Below are 27,151 nucleotides of genomic sequence, written 5' to 3' on the forward strand. Positions count from 1 at the left end.
GGGCAGGTTTAAACTTGTTCTTCCTATCATTTCTCACACTGAAAAAGAATTCTTATTATGAACATAGGAACCTACCTTCAAGAAAAAGCAGTGTCATACTCATTAGCTAAAATTCTCTTTATACTGGGCTCTTACCAAGTTCTACATCCTGATCATCAGTAAGAACAAGGATGATGTTTGGGCGGATGTTTCTACGGTCTCTTTGAAATCTTCCCTTCAGGCGCTGATTTAACAGGAAAGTTGAACTTCCATCCAACAGTGATAAGACAGTCATCATGAATAATCCAAGGACAACACTATGCTGTGCCATGTTGTGCTGATTTAATGTTCTTTCTGAACAAGGTAGCTTAATGGCTTCTATTTCTTTTTCTTTGCAGGTGTCCTATAAGGGAGAGGAGGGAAACAAGTATTTATCTATGTCTTCACCCATCAAGGAACAGCCAAGTTCCCTCCAAAGAAGTAAAAAGCAATGTACTTGGAATAATCTTATCTCCAAAAAAAAAAAAAAAAAAAATTCTGAAACAAAAACAAAGAAAACCAGAAACAAAGCAAAATAAGTGTAATTTTTCTAGTGCCTGGTAGAAGCAGAAATTTGAAAAATTAAATTCATGAGGTGTTTTCAATGTAGGCAACAAAATTTCACTCAAAGCTCAGATCTGGCAGCAAGTTCAAGGATTTGGCGGGGTTTCAAACTGTTTTGCTTTCATACATATAAATAGCAATCACCTTCCATTTCCCTTCCAGTGATATGTTTACATATGAGATTTTTGTTTATATCAAAAATGCACATGTTGAAGAGAAAAAGCCCATATCAACCATTATTTTTAAACAGAGTATAGCAAAATTAACTGAGCTAACAACATGTTTGCAAAGTCAGAGAACACTCAGACAGAAGATCTGTTATACACTGATTTATCTTACAAATTCCATTAAAGAGTAAAGCTGCCCTGATCTTGGAACTATGGTATGATATTGTATGAAGTCTACTACAGCTTTGATGTTAGTGCGAGATCCTTTTAGCTTTTCTGTTGGCTTCCAAGATTATACGCTTTTAAAAATACCATTATTAATAATTAACACATTTGAAGTCCCATTACTGCAAATGTTTGGGAATGGACGCACCAAAGTGACTTGCACTGCCTGTGACTGAATTGCAAATTGGAGCACATACTCCAAAATTGACTTGATTGCAAAACAGAGCACATCTAACTGGTATTATCCCTGTCAATGAGGCAATAAAAATTTCTTAGCAATTCCTACAAGGAGATTACAAAAAATGAATTAGCATGCTGAAAAACCTTTGAAATCGCAGTTTTGCTCAGTCATCTTCTGATATAAAGGGATCTTCTCTTGCTTTCAGAAGTCAAAACAACATGAAAATGTACTGAAAATTATCGTACTAATTATTTTATCAGATCCAGCAATGAATGAGTCAGTTTTTTATGAACTCCCTACTTTCCCCCTGTCTTTTTCTGGACTGGTGCCAAGAAGAAAAATCAATTTAAAATTATGCAAGAGAGATTCTCTGCTTTTTGTAAAGCCCAGAAATGCCAGAGCAGAAAGAACATAGCCCAATGTGTCTTACCCTAAGAAACGTGTTGGCTATTTGGTCCCTACAGAAACAGTTTTTACTCCAGCAGATTATTTCATAGCCACATTACTACTTCCTCTCTGTCAGCAATTGCTCTTTAAGAGATACTTTCTTAATCAAAGTTTTCATGCAATAGCAAAACCACTGGTCTGAAAAATTATAGTCAGTTTCTATGCTCATATAAGAAATGAATTCTCACATAAGTAAACAGATACATTGCTATACTATGATGCAATAGTTATTAAGGCTACTTTCCAAACTTGCACGCTAACAAGGTTTTGAGGAAATGAAAAATCCTCCTTCCTTACTAGTCTGTCCAGTGAGTTGCACAGGCAGGTGAAGTAACCTTTTTTCCTAGAAACTGAAAAATTTTTAAATATCCTAAGCACTTGTTCCAATGGGTATGGAAAAATCTTTCAAATTGTACAGATGCAGCTTTAGTATCTGCTGCTGCTGCTTAGAAATATGCTAGGCTACAGCAATAGAAACACTGAGAAATCAAATCAATTTTCATCCCTTATACTAAGAATTCCATCTGCAGCAGTACAGCTGGGAAGAATCATGTCAGATTCAATGTGTTGCCACTGTCCAGAGTAGTCAAAAGCAGCTTAAGAAAGAAACCTAGATCTGTTTCAATAGGGGAGGATAGAAAAAAGTTTGTTTAGCAGGCAGATATCCTTGGACACAAGCTTTTTGAGAGAGGAGGTAGAGATAATGCCTTCTTCTCTTCCAAAATTGCTACGTATGTAAGTCCTTTTTTAAAAAAAACCCACAAGTGACAGTATAGATGTTTTCCTTATGCACAAACATTTTTCTGAAGGTCTGGAAGTTCATGAGGGTTTTCTTCAGTCTATACTAGCCAATAGCTTCTCAAAATAAGAGCATTTGCTGACTTTTCTAGAAGCACTTGGAAGGCTGCCCATTCTTACTGTATCTGGTCATAACATCAGTGTTGTGCATTTAACAGTTTTTCTTACATTTTTCTCATCTTTAAAACAAATGTATGAAAGTAACCTCATGACCTCATTGCCTCTCTCCCCTCAGCTGGTCTTTTCCTCAGCTTATTGCCCCTCACACACTCCATTAGTAACTAAAATTAGAAGCTGTGCCCAGTTCAGAGAGCTGCTTAGCTGCCTATGAAATACTTAAGACATTTGGGGATGCACATAAACTGCTATCCCACAGCTATTTTAATCACTTGTATATTTGTGGTTAAAAGAATTAGTGATCTCTGAAAGGATACTGCGAGTGGAGGAGAGAATGTCATATCAGGTACAACATGCATCTTCCACCAAATCTGTTAACTCTTTCTCACTCCCCTACAATGAATATTTTTCAGCTATTGTGATGTGTTATGTTCCCATTGTTATAAGGGTAAGTAGTCCTGGGAATCAACTCAAAGTATGTAATTATGTGCAAAAGTCATACCAATAACTAGGCAAGAAAATTAAAGCCATTTTAGAAAATAACCTATTTCTCAAAGTGTATTTTCACAAGACATACATGCCACAACTAACAGCATATATGCAGTACAGTCCAAAAGCTAGCTTTAAGTAGTCATCAGAATAGCAACACAAGGGTGTCTCATGAATTGCCAGTGGTGAAATACAGATTTTTTTAACCCCTATTCTTTGAAGAACTTCCAGGCAGAAATGAGACAAAGTTTCTATAAACAGCTCTTTTCCCATTTCTGTCAACAAGGTTAATCTGCAACTCACAGATAAAGCCAGAACAGTTCCACAGCAGTGCCCCAATCTGCCTTCATTTTTAATATAGCACCCTCTCCAACGATGCATTTTGATCTGAGTGGTACAGATGGTCCCTTGCTCTGTGTGCCTCTGCAGGCCATCCTCCAGTATTAAAGATGCTCAATCTGTAACAGCGCTCATGAGAATTAGGTATGCCTCTTATTTTCTTCCAGATTACACATATGAACTTGACAAATCTAGTCATGTTCTCTGTTTAGGAAAGTGCTATCAGAAATTTATGAAATCGTCAGATGAGGCATCTAGTTGAGCTTTCTTAACCCTATCAAACCTCTTAGAAGGCTGTTTTTGAGAAAGTCTCATCCTCTTACTTTCTCCTTTGTGGCAACACAAAACATTACACTAATTCACATTATAAATGTTGAAGAGATAAAGCTAGCCATCCACACTCCATTTATAAAAGAAGTCATCACAGAGCTGTTTCCAAGTAGCTCTTACACCAAGGAAAGGCTTCCTTGTAACACTGCCCTCAGTAATTAAGGTCAATTCTATAGCAGCATAGGCAGAATGCACAGGGATGACTGATGTCAGTTCTATCCCAGATGGCATTTTTAACATGCTATTGATTAGCATTGCTTGGCACAGATGTAAAAGGCCCCATGTATGCAAAATTAGTAACTGACAGTAGCTTGCATAGACTGGTGCTCCCAACCTCACCAATGCAAGTCCCAGCACAACTGTCCCATGTATAAGCTCTGTGAAACTCCACTGAAGTCAGGTAATTCAATCATTACAACATAACCAAGAGTAACATCTGACTCTTCCTGTAACTCTGTATCAAATATATAAGTCTGCTTCAAGTCTACTTCTAGAAATTACTGCTTCTAGCAATGTTCGCATTAACCAGTTCTGGGTTTTATTGGTTTTGGTTTGTTTTTCTTTTAAATAAATATACTAACTTATTTAAAAACACTAAATACAGAATTGGTATGACAAGTTTCAACTTGCCCAGCAAGCCACTGTAGAACAAGGTAACTGCACGTGAGCCACATGGTGGAACTGCACAGTAAGGAAAAACCGGCTAGAAAGAAGCAACATACACGTGCTCTCAATACGGCTGGAAGTCAATACCAAGCGGAATATTTAAGCAGACCTAGGTGTGTCATTCGTCCAGCATTTAAATTCTTTGAAATACATGTGCTGGAGTAATTCCCTAGCAACCAACCCAATTAAATCCATTCTGCCAGTTAAATGGATTCAGCTGTGCTGCTGCTCTTTTAACTGGAGTCACTCCTTTGCCTTTGCATCGTGTTAGGTCTTTTCTCACTAAAGCTGTCAAACATCACTTCAAACCATTGTATTGTGTTTGTAAGAGATGAACACATTTTTGTAAGTAGATGGGAAGAATCTTGTTTGCAATCTAACAGGGTTCCCAGGGAAGATTGGTATCAACATTACTGCTGTAATCTAACAACATGCTACATTTGCTTATAGTTTTCTACTTTCTCATCTCCCCGCCCTGCCCCCCCCCCCCCCCACCCGGCAGTTAAAAATTTATGAGAAAGTACAAAAATCAAATCCCCAGTGCTAAATGTGACTCTTAAACATTACAGTTTTACTGATTTAAAGTCAGGAATGGAGCTTGCAGACTACTAGAGAATTGAATTATGATTCAGACACATCCTTCTGACTTGCTTGCCTTATGCTGGTGAACTTTATACAAAACCTAAATATCACAGAGAAGCTTGGTAATGTTACAAAATCTCATTCATATTTTGTAACTTTATTTTAAAAAAGCAGAATTGTAAATTAGTTATCAATTTCCCTAGCAACTGATATTTTAAGAAATGTTTTAAGCAGCTCAATCTACTTTCTGTCCACTGCTTGCATATGACTGTTAAGAGTTTCCCAGTGCCACACAGAGAATTAATTAGTCCTCTGATAGGTTAAATTGCTATTTGGATCCCCCAAACACACAAAAATAGTCATGTTTTTCTGCTCCATATGCAACAACCAAAAACAACTTGAAAAAATCAAAGAATTATTTTGCTATTTTACCTATCATCATCACGTAACTATATATAACAGATGCAGTCTTCGACTTTAATGATAATTATATTAACTTGCATTAAGTACAGTAAAAAACACAGACCCTCACTTCTGAAAATACCATAAGGGAATGAATGCAAGCGCTTTAAGACAGAAAGAGTAAGCAAAACCAGAACCCATTCCACAAATACGTTTTATCAAGTAAACATTATTTTTTGTAGCTGTATACAGGGAAATAAAAAAGCCTCCCTGTGTTTATACAGCTGCAAACACACACAGGCGTTCAGATACACACTCTGCCCGGATCCGTCCGGTGATAACGCCAAACGCGAAGCGCTATGGCATCAATTGTCTTTTGGGAATTGTTTTCCGGACAGCCCCGGCGCGGCGCGGCTCCCTCAGCCCGCACGCCCGGAGCCCCCCGCGGCCGGGCCGGGCCCTCTCCCCTTGCGAGGGGGCGGCACGACCCCCCCGGCCGGTCCGCAGCCGCCGGCGGCAGCGAGCGAGCGCCCACCCGCCGGAACGGGCCGGCAGGGCCGCAGCAGGGCGGGGGAGATCCGCGGAGCTTGCAGCAGGGCTGGCCGAGGCCGGTGGGACCGCATCGCCTCCAGTGCCCGCCCGCCCCCCGGGCCTCCTCACGCAACTTCCAGCCCCACCCGGTCCCTATACAGCTACCTCAAACCCGCCCGCCCGGCTTCCCCGCGATGGCAGCCTGGCTCTGAGGCCAGCAACCCCACAAGCGGCACGGCCGCCGCGCCGCCCCCAGCTCGCAAAGCGGGGCGGGGGCTCCGGACCTCCCCTCTGGCGCTCCCCACTCACCCGCGGAGCCGGCGCTCAGCCGTGCCAGGCCAGGGCCGGTGCACCCACCGCCCGCCCGCGGAGCCCGGGGCCCGGCGGCGCGGGCAAGCGCATCCTCCGGCCGCGGCGCCGGGCAGTAGCCAAATCCCGTTTCCCGAACAAGCGTTTAGAGGAAGCGCTCGGGCGAGTGCTGCCCCCGCCTCTTCTTCCTCCTCTCCCTTCTCCTTTTCCCGTTTAAAAAGTTCATTTACCTCGAGGATCCTCCTCCCGGGATTGACGCAAGCGGCGCAAGGGCGGAAACCTGTTCCACCGGCCCCGGGCTTGTCCAAAGTCCAGCTGCAGCACCGCGGCGAAGACGATGGCGCAGCGCAGCCCCGCACCCCGGCGCGTACGGGGGAACCGGGGGAGGTGCCAGGGCCAGCCCCGCTCCAAAGAGAAGAGGCCGACGCTGAGCTCCCGCCCGGTGCACAGAGCTTTTATAAGCAAAGGGGATAGCCCACGGGGGGCGGAGGAAGGGGAATTTAATTGCCCCTCGTGGTCTGTGCTTTTCCTGTCCCCTATCGCTAGCGTTTGCCTAGTGTTGCCAGCCCCACGCAGCAGCTGTCCCCCACCCCGAGCGCTGTGGGGCGGAGGACGGAGGTGGCAGACCCAAAGGGGCTGAAGGCCTGCATCTGCCCCAGACCCTGCCCCAAGACACCTGCGAGGGAGAGCCTAAAGACTTCTAAAAAGTCATGTTAACGCAGACCCCATTCCACTGCTGCAGTTGAAACTAAAGGGCCCAATATTCATTACCAATTAAGAAAAGCTTAACAAAGCTCTTCGAGGTAGGGACTGTGTTCACAAAAGGCGCTGTCTACACTACTTGCAACCAGTTACATTTTACTCCTTTACCTGATTGTTTAGGTAACTATCTAAATCGGTCAGTTCTTCAGAGGATTCTTTAAAGACTTAAGTATCTTTTGAAGACACTAGTAGATGAACACGTTAAAAAAGAAAAACACCCCACATAAAAATGAAATGTTTTCTTCTAGCATTCCCATGCTGATAGTATCAGACATGCCACACAGGTTATCTCAGAATTTCCTGATGCTTCTTATTACATCTAATATTATGTTCAATCTATGATTTATTAGGACTTTTGCTTTAAAACAAGCATTGCCCCCAGTGACCTCATCTGGACTTTGTTAGCCTTCTCTCTCCAGCAGTCTTGAACAATTTTTCATTCTTGGCTCTGTTCTTGGCTATGCATAGACAGATCCTAAATTAATGTCTTGGGGTGACTGTATGATACTGTACAGTGAAATGGCACCCACTTCCCTGCAAACACAAGGATGTCACTGCTAAGGTACCAAGCGTGCTCCTGTATGGACAGGAATGACCAAGAGAGGTGAAACGCTAAGTCAGTACTAGATTCTTCACACTAGAGGTTGCAACAGCACAACTGTGTTGGGATAAATAAACCACTCCCTAACAGGGAGTTACACTAATCATAGACCCACACGATGTGCATAAAACAGGACCTACATCTTGCTAACATTGTGATAAAATAATTTTTACTGCTTTCTGAGATAACATTTGACCTTTTGCTAACAACTTTCAACTCGAAACAATTTACAGACAATTTTACAACACACCCATGAGCCAGGATGTTCTGATTCTGCACATTTTAGACATGAATTAGTGTCTAAAGGCAGCTGAGACACCCAGAGTCAGCCTTTCAGGCCTGGAACAGAATGAGGAACCCAGCATTCCTCTGTCCTAACCACAGGCCAACAGTTTCCTACCTGCAACAGGCAACCTCTATAAACTACCTCTACAGGGTCTGCAAGCAGTAACTACCAAAAAAATACTAAGTTTGGTATACAGTGGTCCACATTTCACATTGAAGAAGAAAATTTACTATTTCACATTGAAGAAGAAAATTTACTATCTCCCTGTATTTCTAGAGGACTGCAAATGGGATTTTCCATTTTAAGAAACACATGACCCAATATAAAGCTACAATTTCATTAATACAAACTACAAGCATCCAAAGATACTAAGACTAGGATTAGTGACATTAGTACAGGAATCTAAATTTGATTTAATGTCACTGGAAAATCTGTCACAATAGATGGCTCATTTCAACAAAAGAGTATGTTCACCTCACAGGGAGTGCATGTAATTTCCATTAATGTTAATGGGAGTTATGCAAGTGCATTAAGAGGATAATACAACCCCCGGTCTGAGACAGCCCTGAAAAGTGGAAAGTGCTTCCTCTTCAAGCGAATGGCATTTCAAAAGAACTTGTTCTGACCCGGTTACAAAACAAGACAGGTAACAACGATGATGCATCCAAACTTAAAGCAGTTTGGTGATTTCAGCTAGTTTTCCTACGGCAAAAAACTCAAGGGATACAGATGTATTTAAAATACTGTGGTTTATTTGAAGTCTAAGGCAATAAAATGTGAAATTACTAGTAAAACAAGAAGGTCTGAAAACTGACTTGTGCAACGATGAAGAAACCTTTCAGGTATCTCCCTTTTAAATAAAGGAAGTAATTTTATTCACTACCTGGAAAAGGATTCCATTGGTATGTATGGATCATCATAGCTGATCAGAGTTCAAAAGATGAAATGAAAAAGCAAGATCATTCCCTTTCACTGACACACCAGAGCTTTTACACCAAATAAACTTCAGATTTCTCTCACAGCATGCCATTGAACAGCTTGAATTTATTTTGCTGCACCTCAAATAACAAATGTTGCCTATCATCTAAATAATTTGTCTAAAATTATCCTAGGATTTACCTATTAAAGTTAGGAGAAAACAGATATGCAGACATTTCTTTAAATATCACACAACTATCTACATTGTTAACCACAAAAATTCCTTCAAAAATTTAATTTGCAGGTCCTCTGTCCACCTTCCTCTCAAGTAGTATAGCACAAAAACATGTATAAAACAATGCATGTTGGACTATTAAGTATGGAGTTGCATGTAAAGGGGAACGACTGATCCAGCCACCAGATAGTGGGGGTCTACAGCATTATCTTTTAATCAGTCCTGAGACAACAGCTAAAACTTAAGGGCGTAAGAAGCACCATGGGGAACTGTCATGAGGAAATGGCAGCATGTCAATGATACAGGGAAATAACTTCTGGGAAACAAGAAGAGTCAGAAGGAGTCCAAAAGCCCTTTTAAAAAATCCCAAAAATAGAAGCTAAGCAACCTCTTGTGCGAAGCATGTCTTTTTCATTGTTGCCAAATATACTGTGCTTTTAGAGCTTGAATATCATCCTCATGCCATATGAAACAGAAAAACAGGGTTGGCTTTCACACTTCTACATACTTAGTCAATGCCTTCTAACTCTCCTTCAGACTTGCTAATCTTTAGCTTTTTAGGAACTTATATGTAAACCTCTCACACCACTAGTCATTTAGATTTCCCCTCTCTGCTTTCATGTTTCTTAATGTGTACACATGCGCTTTGAGCCATCTTTAAAGACCTAAATATAAGGCAAACAACAGAACACGAGCCTTGCTTTTCCTCAGTATAAATTATTGCAGCCATCAGTCCTCAGTTATAGCAATTACACTGCTCAGAGCTCTCATGGCTGAGTTTATAGAGTTTTATTTTTTACTACTTTAAGCAACTGCATTTCAGTTGCATAAAATGCATAAATAATGCTTCAACAACAAACCAAAATGCTATTAGGAAGGCATAAACAACACAACACGCTCCACTCCTTGATCCCAAACATGATATGTGTTTTATATGACAGACTCCAGCTCAATATGATTCTATGGACAATTGCTTGACACTTGTCTTTTAAAGTCAAGTCACACTTTCAATAAATGTTCAGTCGCATTATGGGGGAAAATGGCTTATACATTTTGAGCTACTACAAAAAGTGAAAAAGGGGAATGCTACCAGGAAAAGCAAAGGAGAAGGGAAAATAAATCACCTAGTTTGCTTGAGCTAAATGCTAGGCATTGTACTCTTCTGTGTGAAAACAAAGATTAAGTATAGTATCCTGTATGAATTTGGTTACAACTACGAGTTTGCAACACTTAATATAATTCTAGTTTAATATTAATCAAATTAATTTTGATCACAGTTTGTAACAGTGAATGCAAGCTATCCAGCAAAATATTGAAGCAACAAAGATAATGAGGAAGGTGTAAGAGCAATAAAAGTAACACCCTAGCACGGACAAAAGTGACAGCTCATCTACCTGGACAACAAACTCAAAACAAATCCTTCCTGCAATGCCAAAGAGAAATTCGTAAGGAAACACTAGCAGAATCCTGAAACTCATATTAAAAAAATAGTATTTGTGTCCTGAGTATCAGTATTATTAATAATGCTCAAGGATGTATCTGAAGGATGAAGAATGTTAACTCAGTGAACTATTGCTGGTCACACAGCCCATAAAAGGAAGAAGATCAGCAGCCTCCTTCTACCCGATTTATAAGTGACCCTTAAAACAGCTGCCTATAAGTCAGCAATAATTTAGTCATTTAATAAAGATTTTTTCTTTTTATGAAGAATTATTTTTCTTTTGTACATCCTGATCTTATTTTCCTTGTAGGCTTTCAACAGGTTGTACTACATTGCTCAGGCTGCCTCCTGTTCCAATACTTGGATGTTTTATGGATATGGAGCAATGGGCCAATCATCAACTGAACACATTGTTTAATTGATGAATAGCTGCACTCTCAGCACAATTTTGTATGTGATGCAAAATGTGAAAGACTACTATATTATTTTTTACTAAAAAATCTCCCAGGAAAGACAACAGCCTCTCCCTTATCTAAATAACATTTCCTAAGAAAATGGTAAAGTACATAATGATAAAATACTCTATGTCTATCTAAAACAACTATGCTCTGATTTGTAAGTATTAAAGCAGAAAAAAGTACAACCAACTGCTAAAGAGGATGGCTAGAACAGCAGACCTCAGCGTGACAAACTTCAGTCTTTCCTGCGGTCCCCTGGGCATTCTGTGTTTCCCAAGGGTCTCCTCACATGACCACAGTGGCTCCATTTATCTCCAGCAGCCCAGTCCTAGCCCAGTCCCTGAACAGTCACCTCCATGTCCTGCCTCTGCATGTTTCACACACTGGCACAGGTATACAATCTATGTTATGCACTTTTTGCCAGAGAAAGGTTTTGTTTGCAGTCTTTACATTCAGGTAAACTTGATGCACCTACAGCAGAAGCACTTACACTTAAAAAGACCTATCCTGCAGGCACATAGTCCAAAGGGATGCACCTGGACTTTACCTCCATTAGGAAAGTTTAGCTGAGTTTACTTCACTTTTCATTGTCTTCTAATTACCACTGTTCACCTCAAATACTTTAAATAGTAATATAGATAGATACAGATATACGGATATACAGATATATAGATTAAGATATGACTAAATATTTTTATATTCTAAGCTGGGCTTCAAATGGACGGCTGCAAGAAATATTAGGAGAGAAAATTACACAACTGCCTGCATTTCGCACATGCAGAAAGTAATTTTCTTGTCCCCTTGCCTGAATAGCACAAGTGAGGCAAAGCTTACAGTGGGATGTGATACCTGTTATTAGATCAACTGCTACAGATGGGAATGAACAGACACAGCCTCAGGCATATCAAGCACTCCTTCAGATCTGAAAAAGAAGCAGCGATCTTCAAAGTTAAGCTGCTCTGAATTTAACTAATGTGTTAATCAAGCCATGTGAAAGAAAGTAGTTCCTATCTCTGATATAGGAAGGCTTGCTAACAAAGGAAAAAGAGACAGTTTGGATTGTTAAAATAAGGTAGTAACTCATCTGCTGAAAAACACAGACTTTTTACCGGGATGGGAGAAATGAGAAGAGTGGTTAAGAAAATTACAATACCTTTAAAACCGGTATGTCTAATAAGTCTAACATTTTTACCTTTTATCAGAGTCATGAATTTTAATATTAAGGCTTATCTTTTGAAGGTGCTTTATGGATTTCCCTTGAGGGTCGGGACTGATCCATCAGAAATAAGGTAGTTACTTTATGAGAAATGTTCACCTACCAGTCACTGGCATCTCTCTTACTGATCATCGGCAAGGACCTTGGGGATTTCTTGATTCCCTCTGTGTAAGGTCATTTGGTGCATTTGGGCATGCAGGTTACTTCCTGTAGAGACCACAGAGATGTATCAGCAAGTACACATGCAGTTTTGATAGTGTTATGGTAGCTTCATTACTCTCAGTACTGGGAATGTGCAATCTTTTGAAAGACATAATGCTTACCTTGTGAGTTCTTAAAATTTAAACTACTATAATTCTGAAAAAGTTAATTTTTAATGACAAATCAGTTTATTTTTCTTGTACCGGTATCAAGGGTAGAGAATATTTACATAATATTTAAGGGACACTAAAGCCATCCAAATTCTTCCTACTTCATTCAATACAAAAAAGACACTGAAACAGAAACAAGCTGCCCCTGGCTAAAGAACACATTACTTTCATTTCCAAAACGGTAAAAATGAAGTTGAACCTACATATGAGCTTCAGCATCACTCCCCTACCTTTAGAGTTTACAATCTTCCATAAGGTAGTGACAAGATTCCTGCATATGAAAAAACCTAGATCATAACTACAATACTATACCATTAATGGCCACCAGTGACGTCTCAAATCACAGAATTGTTTGGGTTGGAAGGGACTTAAGGATCATTCCTTCCAATCTCCTGCCACAGGCAGGGACACATTCCACTATCCCAGGCTGTTCCAAGCCCCGCCCAACCTGGCCTTGGACACTTTCAGGGATCAAAGGGCAGCCAGAGCTCCTCTGGGCAACCTGTGCCAGTGTCTCAGGTGCCACCCTCAGATGGAAGAATTAAACATCGTGGTTGTCCTTCTGGCTTAGAATACATATTGTTTCTGATTTCAATCATTATGTCTGATGCCGAATTCAGAGAGAAATGTATTAATGACTGGAGGCACAGGTTTCGGATTTTTTTCTATCACTGCAAAGCTCTGGCATTATCAGTAAACAACAAATTACAAGATACCTTACTTACAGTAAGTCTCATTTATGCTCCTAAAATAGAGAGGATTGATTTTTCAGAAGTAGCAAGCAGCCACACAAAAGTTCTGAAAATTTATGTACCTTTTTTTAGGTCCTGAACACTCTTGATGCCTGGCAATGCAACCTCTTCATTTGTACTTCAGTTCACTTTATATTATCAGTACGCTCATCACCCTGACTCCAGTGGTAATTCTTGAGAATTCTTTGAGAGTCCCGAAGTACTTTCACTACTTCCCGTGCCAAACGGGAGTGTCTGACACAAGAATATCTGAGTATATTTCCACAGGACTTTAAGAGATTATTTTTTCACAGAGAGGTTAAGCATCACAGACTAGAGCTGCAGCTCTCAGGACACTTGAGAAATTCCACACGCCCAGCTTAGAAGTCCATATCTAAGTGCCCAGAGCCCTCTGACCTAGCTCCATGCTTTGTCATCTTCTGTGCTGCTGTGGTAGGCACAGAGATGATGCAATGGCAAACAGGAGTTCTCAAGTTCCTTTTCATCTGAGAAGAATTCTTATACAAGAAGTCAATACTCACTAAAATACAAAAAGGTTAAAAGACATAATGATTGAGAAGAGTTCAGCAGGCAATATATTCCATTGCTGGAGGCAGAAAATTTGATGGCTTGAGCTGCAGCCTAGGCCACAATCCCAAAACATTACATTGAGAGTATCGCTGTTGTTAGTTCACTGACTGAGAAAAGGTCAACCCATGAATGTATCTGCCGGAGTATATTTTGTCTGGCTACATTCCAGACTGGCAGAAATATAGGAATAATTTAGATGGATCAAATTAATATGAACTGTCTGTATAGACAATAAATAACAATAAACCCATGCATATAGATTCCTTCCCTTTAAACAGCTCCAAAAGGCAATAAAAGCCATAAGAGAAGAGAGAAGCAGGCCCAGAATGAAAGTCAACAAGAACTAAATGCAATAAAATTTAATACAGTGCAGTTCCCATTCAAATGGGTGCTGGAGTTTAATGATGCAACCCGACTGATCATATCAAACATCATGAACTCCCCAGGAACATGAATACCATCCTACTACTTAGTAGGATTGGCAACTAAGTCAATCACAGCCTTTCTTTGTGCCATCCTCCTCTTACTTACTGGTAGAATACTCTTTTTGAAAGTGATTTTGCTCTTTCAGAAAGCTTTTTATTTCTTGCACCATAGTTCAGTCAAGAATGCTAAAGAAAAAAAGGGTGGATTCATTATTTGAAGTAATTGGAAAATACCTCCGGATACCATTTCTGTTCTTCCAGGGGAAAAGGGTTAAAATTAAAATAGCTGATTTTAATGCAATTGAAAGATTAGTACCAGAACCCCACAGCAAACTAACAGCATGTGTAATAAACAAAAAGAGGTTGAAGAATGCTGAGATGTCACTGGGCAAAGGATCTAGGGTTCCAAGATGGCTGCAGCTTCCTGACCTCACTGTGAAAGTGAATTAAATAACAGAATCACTAGATGAAAGTTTCACAAAGAAGACACAAATCCTCCAGAACAGATTTGCGTGAAGTAAGTGGACTCCATATATCTATGCAAGACACGCATCTGTATAAGGTCAGTAGCTCCAAGGAGATAAGGAGAATACAAGAGAAGAATAGGTCAGAGTAGGAACTTCTCTGAAGAGCTAATGGGTTATGTGAAACATAAGGCACAAAGAGATTTCAAAGTTAAAAGGACTTTTTTTATTTTTAATAGGGAAGAAGCAAGGAAGCACACAAGAGACGTGACGGAGAGAATAAAACCCAGAACAGTGATGACACATCCATTAAAAGCCACAGGATGAATTTAGGCATCTAGAATGTAACTGTGCAAGAAGCTGGTACTGAAAACTAAGATAATGATGAGCTCTTGAACTCAGAATAGTTGAAATTACCCAAGACTTCTCATGCTGAAGACAGAGCAAGTCCTAACACCAAGCTTTAGCTTATTCAAAGATAGAAAGAAAACACCCAAAGACTTCACCACTGCTCTATTTTTCCTACTGAATGAGGCGCCTTTACAAGCCTTTGGTTTGCCAAAAAAGGTACATTACAGAAAGAGTAAGCTGTAGCCCCACATCTATGGAGATGTTGCTCTGTGCTGTAACACAGTCCTTCAGGACTCCCTGCTATTTTATCTGCCCCAGGAATAGATTTCTATGCTTCTCTGAGGTTGCTCCCACCCACACACCTTTAGAAATGCAGACATATTTTCCGGTGCAGGAACAGCTTTGAAATACCTTAGAGTTACCTTTTGAGATAATTTGCATCCAGGATGCAAATCAGAACTCTTAAAATATGGAATTTCAACTGAAATCCATAGCACTGCTTCCTGCAGAAGCTGGACTGGCCTGGAAGGTTTTCTTCTCTGACATGGACAACTTAACTCTCAGCTACAAATAGCTAACAAACTTTTCCTGTTATTTAATACCGACTCCTCTCCATTTCTGTATATTTTCATCGTTGGTGAGCAAGGTAAGGAAACTGGTCCTGTCTCTAGCTAGTCCTCTCTGTTGTCAATAACCAAACACTAGGCACTGTTAAGCATCTATCATTAATTTTTTTTCCATTATCCCATAAGAGCTCAAGCTTTTAAATTGTCTTCTTTGCCTTACATTCTTGGCAAGTTTCTCTTTCCACTCTTTTAGCAACATTCCTTTATCCCCTGTTTTAGTAAGTGTAATTATCATCTTACAAAACCACGTGAACACTTGTATCTTCGTACACACATTCATAGTAATCAACAATACTGGCTATTTTGTTTTCTTTCCCAGTCTTGACAACTTTAAACTGTACAAAAAGCAGACAATTTTAACTACCAAGTTTACATACCTATTTCTTCATGCAGCATGTATTTTATACTCAGAATGAATATACTTTTATAATTTTATATATAAGAATACTCTTGGGCCACAAGAGGCAATGATGAAGAGGGAGGATTTTTTCCACTGCATTTTAAAATGGCTGCAGAAGATGGTTTTTTTCAGTCCTTGGTAGATTGATTATTCCATTATTTGCAGTACTCGGCAATAAATCTCAGAGTTTAGGCTGAAGTGAGCACTTTTCCCTACTTTGCATCTTCCATTACACTGTTATTAATCATGTTTAATCACTCATCTTACTGCCACTGTATTTTGGGAGGATTGGCTTTTTGACCCAAATTATTGATTTTAGACTTTTACCCTTTGGAAACTGGGTAAAGGGCTTTGCAGTTGCTTAATCAAAAGTGACATGATGAGGGCAGAGGAGCTGCAGACCTCAGGAAAACAGCAACTAAACAACATGTCAAGTTACGACAAAATGAAATTAAGAGTCAACTAAAAAAGCAAAATGTAATAAATTAAAATTACAGCAGATAACCTCATGAGATCACAGAGTACAAAGCACTCCTTTGCCTTGTAAAACACATTGCTAGGAAAGAGGAGACCAAGATTAAGAAGGAAGTTAAAACTACAAATTCCCACAAAAAGAAAAATGCAAAGCCATGTTCTGTTACAGAAGTGTCAGTTAATGTGATCTGGCTCAAGTAGATTCTCAGTTGCTTATCAAGATTTTTTTCTCAGAGGAAGCAACACTTCAGCACCCCACAAGAACAATGCACAATGTAATATTCTAATAGTTGGCTTCTTCCCGGCTTACAAAAAGAAAAATTCTATTTTTAAAACAGTCGTAGAATCCCATTTGTATCTTTAAAAAGAGTGCATATATACCCTTACTTTCATCTACAATATCTTGGAAATGATGCAATAAACAATAGATACAATAAACACTATCAACTCCATATGAATAGCACTAATGTTGGCTTCATATTTTAGAAGAAAGCCCCCCACTCCCCTCCCCCCTCCCCCCCAAAAAAAGGCATAAGAGATGGTTAAAATTGTCAGGTTCTTGTACAACCCAGTTAGAAAAGAGCAACTAAACATGGAGAATTTGTGAACTTACAATTAAAGAGCTCAAGTTCCTATTGCTGCTTCCTGGAATTCTCGGCATTGTTTTTTTCTGACCCTTCACATCATATTTTGTCCTGTTTGTCCTAAGTTACGCCACTCCAATCCCACTAACCTCAGTGCAGAATATGAGAACCAAAATGAAATCAAATTAACTTATTAAGCAATATGTTTAATTAATGTGCTTTTTTTTATGCATATCACATATTAAAATGTGTAACACACCGGTGAAAGATATTCTCAAGACCAAACTAAATGGGCCACTAAAACTCTCATCAGAAGTTTGTCACGTACCCTGCATCTACAGCACTTAGTTGTCAGTAACTTTTTACACTATGGCTGTTATGCAGTAGTAGTTCAGGTCACATGCCAGTGACCTCCCTAGGACCTCCTGCTGGTGATTAAAATCATATTTTTGTCAAAGGCCACTGAAAACATTCCAGTATCACTTCTTTTGTAAGTTAAATGGGAACATGCAAGGTGTATCATTTCTGATACGAAAGGTGGCACTACTGCAGGGGAGGTGCTGTTCCCTGGCTATGTTAACTGAATGAAGATCACTAATAAACTGTTTATTAAAGTGAAGTTGACATCTTAGAATGTGATAAATGACACAAGAAGCTCAAGAAAGGAAAATCAATAATGATGCATCTTTAAACATAGCCTACATATGTGTAAACAGCATGGGGTAACTCCCCTGACCAGATTTTCATCCGTGTGGCAAAAGATACTGTTAAGAAGGGTCCTTTGGAAGAAACTTGAAATTTCAAGTATATGAGTATTTCAAGACTGTACCATATACACAAATTACTAATAAATTTTCAAAGTCTTGGAACAAGCAAACTCTTCTACTACACCAAACACAGAGGTAAAGTCAGCCTTGCTCCTGTGTCTCTGAGGATGTATGACAGATTTTGAACACTGCTCAACAGCTACAAGAGTCATGGCACATCTGCTTCTCAGTATTCAGAAGGATACTAACCAGTCAAAAAAATCACTTCGGGCAAAAAGGTACCTGTCTAATACAGGCAAACAGGGAGGCCCCCTGAACTTGCTAGTGGAGCAAGTAATGCATGGGTGGCTCAGAAAAGATGTAGCTGTACACTTGTATTGCTCTTTCAGTGGCTATACATACATGCTTGAGTCCAGTTGCATGCTGATGCAGACTCTGGCATAGAACTTGGAAACAGAAAAAAGAAAGCTCATTTTGGCAACAGTAGGCCTTCCTGAAAGCATAGTAACTGAACTCTGACACTACTCAGATTCTCTGAATCAACAGAGGCCATTCAATTCGACATCTGTTCAGCAAAGCTAATCACATTCAGTGTTTAAACTTTAGAGTAGACAGTGAGACGAATTAGAAATCTGAATTCTTAGCAAGTAGAACAGGAAACCATTGGTAAGTTTTTAAAAGCCAAAAATTCCCAAGGTTCCCTTATATGAGGAAAATTTGAGATGTTTGCTTTAGAATTTTAACTCTCCACTCATCAGTCAGCAGACATACACTGTCCCATTAGTTGTCAAAACAAGTAAACTACTGTCTTAACATCTCCAGTATTTGAAGCCTACTTTGCTTTGCAAATCAATTATTAAAACTGTTCTCTCATGAAAAACAGATCCTTTCCCCATTTTCCCCCTCATTTATAGCACTACAAGTGAACTATTTTACAAAACAAGCATTATTTCCAATAAAACAAACTAGCTGAGGTAGGTAAATCACTGAAACTCACTGACAAGAAGTTTTATAAAAAGTTAAGCAGCTGATATACAGCAACATTACCATGAGCCTCTTACTCACACTTTATTTCTCAGCATGACACAGGCAAGACTTTGTTTCTGAGGTATAAAGACTCCTAATTAAATCTCCATTCTTAAGTGTACCAGGGTTTCATCTTTATATGAGCTCAGATAATTATATTTAATGCTGAAAAACATTAATTTTCTGCCTAAATTCACCAAATTACAGATAGGATTTCCTTTCAATTCTTTGTTGTTTCCAATTTCTTTAAAATAAAGTGCTACACATTCTTTAGGTAGAAATTAATTGCACTACTGTTCTAGTCTTCAGAGTAGGCATCTGAACAGCACCATTCTTAAAAAAATTCCATTTTATCATATTGTTAGTATGTTGGAATGATCTTAATCCACAGTCATAAAATTCCACGTAATTGCCTGTATCTTAATGGCCTTAGGCTTTGAATACAATGACTGGTCTTTGCTCACTGCCTGTCACTTTTAGTGCTTGCGTAGTGACATTGTATCTCTTAGGTTCTTTTCAGCCCTTTAACAACTATGCCAATTAATAATGCGTCAGTCTCTCTCCTCTAGCTAATTTTAATTGCTGTAATTTATGTCCTTAGACAATTTTTGCACTACAGATGGAATCTATACTACTGTAGCTGAGTTAGAAGATCACACTCTCAAGGTCCTAAGCAGATAAATAACACAATTCCAAGTTTATAGACATCATCTATAATTGACATCAACTACTGTTCAAGGAAACTATCATGATATTACAGATAATAAACAGATCATTTTTATGTTCTGGAACAGTGTGGACTTCACCAGTAGGGTTTTGACAATTAATTATAGCTTCATAGTGCTTTGCGAAGATACTCAGAGGCATTGAAAAGGAAAAAATCCACCTAAAATTGGCAAATATAGAAGTTACACACTTCTTCAATGAGGCCTATACTTTTACATAGATATCCTCAAAAATACATGAATGCTACCTCTGAGGCAGTATTAGAAGGCAGCATAAACACTCAGGCCTAAAGCCTGAGCAGTGCATAAGATCAATTACAGTTTTTTATTAAAACATGTTAGCAAAGCTCATCAGCACAAAGAAAATAAAGCAGAAAGAAAAACTGTTTATCATTAATCTCTACTCAGCTTTACAGACAACCCAAAATGAAGGGTATAACCATGAACTGTGTGCCACATTAGATTATTATTCAGTTCATCTCCTTGCCAGTATTAGGGATGCTTCACAAATCATATTCCAGTGTTTTGCTCAGTACAGCTTACATTATTCCACAGCCCTATAAAGTTCAGTCCCTCTGTTTTTAATGTAATTTCCTCTTACTTTCAATCCACTTCACCAAAACCATAAAGCTCCTTATGCCAGTTGTCTCTGCTTCCTTCCAAAGTCAAGCATCTTTCTGGCCTAGAACATCACACTCTAGCCTCCCTAATAATTTTTCTTAAGCACACTGGCCCCAGTCATCTCTGTCCAATGGACAAAGAAACATTAAGAGAGCCTAGAGCCTGTGTGTGCTCTTAACAATGCACAGTACAATCCATTCAATTTAACCAGCAGAGCCTCACATTGTACTAGAACACTTTCTCTTCTCAAGAGTATCAAAACCCATTAAAGATGTATTACAAACGTCAGTTTTAGACCAAATCATATGTCCCCTTTCATGGAGGATGAAAGGTCAGATGAATGGTTCAATATCAGTAAGGTCAGAAATCCATGCAAAAAAAGATCTCAGTGGCTAACTTGCTTGCTACCTCTGTAGACAAACATACACTGGATTTAACTTACTCTTACCTGGAGTTCACTGGGACACTATTGCAGATTACTGTAAGACTAGTCACCCCTCCCTGGGTTCAGTGTTGTACTAAATGAAACTAAAGATCCTGGATATAATTTGCTATTTCTGCTATTGATATAAGTATTATATTTCATAGGGGGTAAAAACATTAAAACTACTCAAACACAGTAATAAGCATAATTCTTGCACAACAAATGTGCGCCTGGTTAATCAAATAAATTTATCCCTACAAGTGTCACAAACTGCAATTTGTCCCAGTTATTGTTAACTGATCCTTTCTCTTTACGCAGTGTTGTTTTTTAATAGGTGAGATGACTAACTTAAACGGAGAAGCAAAGCTTGCTGTGGCTGGCAATGCATATATATCATTCAATTTCCAAGCACCCACTGAAAAATTTTTGAAACAGTACACATTTTAAACTAGTCTACAGTGAACTCTATTCTTGCACATTATCCTCAGAACTCATCTAAAACACTCCATGAATTTACAGGCACAAGTAAACAAAAAAGATGAAATCCTTAAATCCTTTATCACCTTGATAATACCTGTTCAGCCAAAGCATGCCAACTTACGCAGATGACATCCATCATTCTTCTTGATTTCTAGAAATTATCAATTTACACCTGCAGATGAAGTTTGCATCTAATGACTTCAGCATTACTGGTTTTGGTGGGGTTTTTTTTTGTTTTGGTTTGGTTTTTTTGTTTTTTTGGGGGTTTTTTTGGTGCCATACATCTGACAAACTTCCTACTGCTGTGAACTGTCATAGCAGATGAGTCAGTTAAGAGGTAGGTACTTTACACTCATTTTTTATGTAGCACTGCAGTTATTTCTTTTTAACTTCATGTACTGTATCTTATTCTCAAGCTGGGGGAAAGCTCAGCTTCATCTTCATATCTGCTCATAGTTCTGATGACTCTAGTTTTGCCTCTAAGGCATAAAATGTGCAGAGGTGTACCTTCTCTTATTTCTTTCAGAATATCCTAATCCAATCTCTACTACCTTCTTTTAACCTCACGCATTTGCTGCCCTCCCCCCTACCCCCGCTCCACTTTTCAGTCTCTAATAACTAATGCATGGCTGATAGGCACTTTTCTTTCCAAACTGTATCTGGGGATAGCCAACACATCAGACCCACAAAATGAATAATGCTTTTTTATTTCTGACTACAAAACTCCCCTTCCCCCAAGCTGGCAAATCGGGATCTTTTCTTCACATAGTTACAGTCTCTGCAAACTGCTACTGTCTCAACGAGAAGCCAACTAAATAAATTACTCAAAACGAAAGAGCTGCTTAAGCTGTAAGCAACCTGCAACAGCTGCTGAATTTTTAAATGCTCACATCCTCCCCTCAAAGCAATGAAATATTCTGTATAAACAAACACCAGGTCTCCAAACCTGCTGGGCTATTAGAAAACAGGGTTAAAGAAGCACGAGATCTGGAAACTAGCAGGGATAATTAATTTTTCTTGAAGGATTGCAACACTGTCATTAATTGCCTTGACATCTACAGAGCATAGGAACAATGTCAATAAAAACTGATGTTCAAGTATCAGCTGTACTCATCTTTCAACTACGTTTTGCATATTGATTTTGACATAAATGTGTATTACAGAGTATGATTTTTTATTGTGAAAATCCGTTAAGACAAAAGGTGCACTTGAGGGGGAAATGTCAGCATTATTCTGTGGACATTAACAACTATCTACTGCATTTTCCACTAGTTGTAACAACTGTTGTTCCAACTTGAAAAGACATTTTTCTTCCAAAATAGAAAACCAGTTACAGATATTTTTCTATAGGAAGCATCTGCTATTTTTTGTTAATTTGTTATTCTGAAGGCTTAGTTTAAACTGGAATGTGTTTATAAGATCCAGTGCAGAGCTTCCAAAAGCTTGATGTCAAATTATTTATGTAACATCTGCTAAAAGAAGTAACATAAAAATTTATCAACCATAAGCCACATCAGAAAAGACATCCATGGCTCCACAAACACTTAAGTGAGCTGAAGTCTACTGCCAAGTTTCCAGCTGATTTAGAGTGAAATCTATTACCTCTGTTCACCACAACCAAGTATGAACCCAGTTCTCCACAAGCCAGTATTTTCTGTTTTCCAACTATTTTCAATTGCAGATTTATACTTCACAATAAAGAAAATACTGGGGGGTTTTCCAAATATTTAAATTTAGTAAAACTTACATATTGTGGCACAAATCTAAAGGGGTTTTTTGCTAACTGCATTAGACAAATATTGGGCACAAACCCAGTTCGAAGTGTGTGAACAGGGACAGTGTTGGACTGACAGTGTTCTCTGCACAGTAACCCAAACAGGACATATCAGGTTTCACAGGTTTCATCACTTTTTGCACTTCCCAGAAAGCATTTTTCCTATCCCCACGTATTGCATCATACTGACTTCATGTCGTATTTACTTCAAAATCAGTCACATCAAAAGAAAAGCAAGACCTTCTGGTTGGGGAATGGGAGGAGGGAAGAGTTGCTGAGTATGAAGTGTTACGTGAGGTGCCAAATGTACCCCCTACTTCATGTGGCAGATGTTTAACATGGGAAAGCAAATTTTCTGTCCAGTTCTGCCATTCTCTCACATACCAGGTACATGGTTTGCATCCTCTCTCTCTGCTGCATGGCTGCTAACTGCACAGGGATAGCGCTTACCAACTTTCTGAGTTCAGGTTCAGGTGTCCTATTGCCAAGAATCTTCTCCAAAAAAAAGATGCTGGAGGCTCACATAACAATTACATAAAAGTATTACACATAAAAAAAAAATTGGTGTAAGTTTTCACAAACTGCTCGACTCATTTTACTCTCTTTTTATGTTGCGTATAAAATGATGTTGCAAAATCAAATTTTATTTTTCATATAAAGACAAAACAGGTATTAATAAGCTTCTTCAACAGCTATTTCCAAGCATAGCCATGACAGTAAATAGAACTTATATTGTTAGAATAATGTTTTGGTTCTCACTCTCTCAACATTCTCTAAATTGTCATGGATACTACAATTATAAAACAAAACATCTAACAAACGACAATATTCACTTCAAAGTCACTCATTTAGTCACAAATACTAAAGCTGTACGGCAATTTACATTTTAACTTTTAAGCAGAAGTTTTTTGAAATTATATCCATTAGGCTAAACTAGATTAATGAATATCATTAACAGACAACTTACAGTCCTGTTTAAAAGATCAAAACCCAACTCTGTTTTTTACATATTTGCCTTTCAAATACAAATCTAGTCTCAACATACTATTTTTCCATTAATGTTTACACTTAGAACTATTTTCAAGGACAAATATAGGAGATGAGCTTCTTCACACCATTTCTATATTATAGGATATTTATGCAAAGTATTTTCAGTCCTTTGAGACAAACAGTGATAGTATCTAAAGTGTCCTCAAGTGCCCACAATGGAAGCAGTGGCAGTTAACCCTCCCACAAGGATCAAAGTGCACTGAAAAAAGAAATCAAACAAGAACGGAATCTCTGATAAATTCAGTTAAGTAATTGAAATTAAGAACCATTACGAGGTAATTTCTTTTCTATAAACAGAAGCATTTCAGAGATATTATTTATTATTATTTATTCATCAAGTATATATGAAAACTTTGGTGAAAATTCAAAATATTTTAAAAAATCTCTTCCCTTTTTGCAAATGCACAGGCAATGAGAGTCATATTCAGTGAAGAGAATTTCTGAAATTTCCTTCTGAAATACTATTTCAGAAATGTTTTAACTTTTTCCTTTCTCTGTCACTCTCATGTTTCCCTATCTTCACCTTAAAAAGTTAATTACACTTCATTGCATTGTGAGGTACTCAGAAATTACTTGTGATAAATGAATGCACAATGTCAAATTGCCCCATCAACAGAAGGGCCAAGTTATTTTTACTCACAAAACTGAACCTGAACGCATACCACATGAGAGCATTACCCAGAACACAGTATAATAAATGCAGTATATTTTTCTTACCTGGCCTTGAAGGAATTCAGGTTCAGCCTTCTATCTGAAAATGTTCTTCTTGGCTTAATAGCAGCAACTGCAAATTTGTACAAATTAATAGAAACATCACATATATCTATACAGGAAAAACCTCTCATTGATTTCTTTTTAATCACAAGAGCTATCACTGAACTTAGGATTTGAAATACATAAAAAGCATACTCAGAACTCTTTCAAAAGTTTGCAATCTGGTTTTTTTCAACTACTAACCAAGAGAAGAAATTCCCTTATAAATTTATGAATAAGGTAATTACACTGTGTGTAATTTCAATCTTGTCAATCGCAGCTGGTTTTTTTCCTCTAGCAGTTGGAATACTCAGAGCTGAAATAGGCAAAGGACCCATGGAGACCACCACCAAGTCTGAAATCCTGTTAAACAGCTAACAATACCAAAACTAACAGACCTTGACAGAATAAGCTCATAAAAAGAAAAGATCAGGGACTAAGCTGTGGGGCATTTTAACTGCCTTTATACATAGAATTCCCTGTACTCTCGGATGACTGACAGAAAAAGTTCTCATTTTCAAGATGCTTCAGTTAGTAAAGAGAGAGAGGATTTAATATCTCACACTTAACATTCCTTTTGTTTCGACTTAATTTTTAAGAAAACCCAAACAAGACAGAGAATTATATTCTACGTCTTCCGCTGCCATAAGAAAAACAAAACAAACCCCAGGAAAATACAGGACACATTTTCATCATTTATGTTTAGGCACAAAGCCACATTGTAACCACATAACAAACCACAACTTCAGGATTATTTCTACAGATTCACTCTTTTTTTTCCCGACTTTACAAAAAGGAGAAGGGCTGCAGTGCCCAGTAGGGTACAACATGGCAGATCTTTTAGATACATGCTCTTAAAACAGAGGAAAAAATTGGTTTAACCACCAGGTAGAATATATGCAAAGTCCCATTTTGATGGCAGTGGTTTCACAGCAAGTGACACTGCTCGTACCGTGCTGTCTCAGGAAGGTTTTTATTATGTTCAGTGTGTTTTACAGGTAACAAGGAAATGAGGACAGATAAAATGGTATGCCAGTTCTTCCTCGTTGTTGCAGGGAGCTGATCTCGAGTAAAATTGCAGAATATACCCATGGCATACACCAAGCAAAGACACCGCTTATTTGGTGTGGCACTCTAAGCCACCTGACTGAACAGATCAAGCTCCCAAGAATATGTTCATGGAAATTTCTCCCATTCCTCTAGATATTGCATATTTGTAACATCATCAAGAAGCGATTCTCATGTCATAAAAACAAAACAAGTGTCTGAACAAAGTGTCCTGTAGCAGCCCAAAATTCCACACTCCCCTGCCAAACCCATCTCTCTACATGGATAACAAAAGACTGAGGATTGCTGTAGAAGTGTTTCCATCAGCTTTCTGCAGAGTATTCAGTAAGTTGTTCCTAGCTATTCCTGTTGCTGCCACAGGCAAAATAAAAAATAAGCAAGGATTTTATCTCCAAAGGATATTTGTGGTAAAAATTTCAAGGAACAGACAGTGCAGAAAGGACTGGCTCTAGAACAGCTGTTTCTCAAGGCCTCACCCTGTAAGCACTCGATGCTCTAATGCTCAGGAAATGCTCAGGTTGTTTTGGATTATGCATTACCTAATAGATCTGTGACACAGACAGTATGAACTGCTACTGCGAATGGGCATGAATAATCATTCCGTGTTTTTCAGCTGATTGTTGTGTAATTTCACTTCCTTAAAAAGAGTATATACTTCATGGATGAGCCCACCCAGGTGCCAGAGAATCTCATTTGCATCAGAAAAGTGGTTTTCAGATCTGTCCTTAGACAAGATCTTCATTATTATTTTATGGTTATATTCAGATCTATTTGCGTAACACAGACATTCAATAATAGAATGTCATCAGTTGCAAACTTTGCTGCCAACATCTGTACTGCTTCTAGCTAAATTTAAAGCACGAAAAAGAGAGGAGCTCCTGGGAAGCTGCCAGCAGTAATGTACTCCTACACTTTAAGCAAATAGTTTGTTTCCTCTACAGGAGACAGATCAATACTCAAGAAACAAACAAAAACAAACAAACAAACAAAAAGAAACTATTAAAAAAAATCAAGAAAAGCTAAAAGTTTAGTCATGAAAATCAGGGTGGAGGAAAAGTGAAAGAGAGCTCCTCATTGGCATTCTACAACTTCTGCAGACCCCTATGGCCCATTAGCTAATTTCTGTTAAAACACAGAGCTCTGGAATGATAAATGCCAGTGGCACTTTTCTAAAGGTTTGTGGTTACTGAAATAAACACGTCCCTGTTCCCAGGACACCAAAAGACAGAAAATTAACCAGAGGTTAACTGGGTCATTAGCTATAGCACAATATAGGTCACTGCAGATTTAATTTCGTTTGTATTCAGCTAAAGAATCAAATACAGCAACCAGTTCTCACAGCAGGAAAGCAAGTAACTTATCAG

The 27,151-nt window shown here is 38.7% G+C and overlaps 1 protein-coding gene across 8 annotated transcripts in view; it reads right to left on the reverse strand.

Annotated features, from left to right (window-relative positions):
- Positions 1 to 27,151, reverse strand: part of SULF2 (sulfatase 2) — an 87,684-nt gene that overhangs the window by 53,409 nt on the left and 7,124 nt on the right. For 2 of the 8 annotated variants that reach the window (XM_040079885.1, XM_040079878.2), the window contains exons 1-2: positions 6,396 to 6,596; positions 136 to 382 (exon numbers count right to left, since the gene is read on the reverse strand). In XM_040079885.1, the coding sequence (XP_039935819.1) occupies positions 136 to 310 (175 nt within the window). In that variant the 5' untranslated portion in view covers positions 311 to 382; positions 6,396 to 6,596. Of the gene's footprint in view, positions 1 to 135; positions 383 to 6,165; positions 6,241 to 6,395; positions 6,597 to 11,715; positions 11,789 to 12,185; positions 12,290 to 24,683; positions 24,751 to 27,151 lie in introns of those variants that run through there. The other 6 variants (XM_040079880.2, XM_040079882.2, XM_040079879.2 and 3 more) reach the window with 6 other exon arrangements.

The sequence above is a fragment of the Hirundo rustica genome, chromosome 16 (genome assembly GCF_015227805.2).
Source record: "Hirundo rustica isolate bHirRus1 chromosome 16, bHirRus1.pri.v3, whole genome shotgun sequence".
Classification (NCBI taxonomy): domain Eukaryota; kingdom Metazoa; phylum Chordata; class Aves; order Passeriformes; family Hirundinidae; genus Hirundo; species Hirundo rustica.